Genomic DNA, 950 nt, shown 5'->3' on the forward strand with positions numbered 1-950 from the left:
TCTCTGATCTGTCAGCTGTTTAAAAAAAGATTTGATGTAATGTAAGTATGTAAAATGTGTTTATTAGCACAATACATGCACAAATGTTGTATTGCACACTTAAAGTCACTTAAACAGTAAGAATGTGCAATCACTTTCATGCCCACAGTTCTATAGTTCCCCCAAAAAGTTCCTCCAGCTGCTGTTGGTTTGTGTTTCAGAAGTTCCTGCTGCTGAATTGGATGAAGTGAAGAGAAAGACAGTGATGGAGGGAGAATCTGTCACTTTAGATCCTGCTGTAATAAGAAAACCAAATAATGTGATGACGTGGTATTTTACTGACATTCTCATCGCTGAAATCACTGGAGATCAGAGTAAGATCTGTACAGATGATCAGTGTAAAGAGAGATTCAGAGACAGACTGAAGCTGGACAATCAGACTGGATCTCTGACCATCACAAACACCAGAAGCACAGACTCTGGACTTTATAAACTACAGATTATCAGCAGCATCCGTCGTCATCGCCGCAGCATCAGCATAACCAGTTGGAAAATATTTTTTGTCACTGTCACTGGTAAGTAAACTTTAGTCCTTCAGGGCCTTTGGCCATTAGGAATTTTAAAATACAGTTTGAAATGTTTAAATCGAGACTTGTTTACACTGTGGCCTGTGTGAAAAAAAGTGAAATTTGACTAAATTTTCAAATTAGGGCTGTCAAAATAATGTGTCAATTGTGCGATTCAGTTTAATGCATTAAACTATTGAACATAATTAATGCAGCATTCGTTTTTTTCCTGGCATCCATTTGCTAGCATTATAGTACACTATATGAACAAGCTATCAAGTGCAATAAGATGCAAAAGAGAAGTTAATAGTACTCTTAAATGCTTCAAAGGACAAACAAACACAAAATTATGTCAAAATACCCGTTTTTGGCGAGTGACCTGTAAACGCATTCTTAAAAGAGTTA

At 36.6% G+C, this 950-nt stretch overlaps 2 protein-coding genes across 2 annotated transcripts in view; both read left to right on the forward strand.

Moving 5' to 3' along the window:
- The window catches only part of LOC107572009 (uncharacterized), a 7871-nt gene that overhangs the window by 3346 nt on the left and 3575 nt on the right, over positions 1 to 950 (forward strand). The gene's annotated exons all lie outside the window — the stretch shown is intronic.
- Positions 237 to 950, forward strand: part of LOC107572008 (uncharacterized) — a 6204-nt gene continuing 5490 nt past the window's right edge. Inside the window, exon 1 of the mRNA XM_016258415.1 lies at positions 237 to 494. Within this exon, the coding sequence (XP_016113901.1) occupies positions 245 to 494 (250 nt within the window). The 5' untranslated portion in view covers positions 237 to 244. The remainder of the gene's footprint in view (positions 495 to 950) is intronic.

This window comes from Sinocyclocheilus grahami, unplaced genomic scaffold, assembly GCF_001515645.1.
Source record: "Sinocyclocheilus grahami isolate Dianchi unplaced genomic scaffold, SAMN03320097.WGS_v1.1 scaffold1681.1, whole genome shotgun sequence".
Classification (NCBI taxonomy): domain Eukaryota; kingdom Metazoa; phylum Chordata; class Actinopteri; order Cypriniformes; family Cyprinidae; genus Sinocyclocheilus; species Sinocyclocheilus grahami.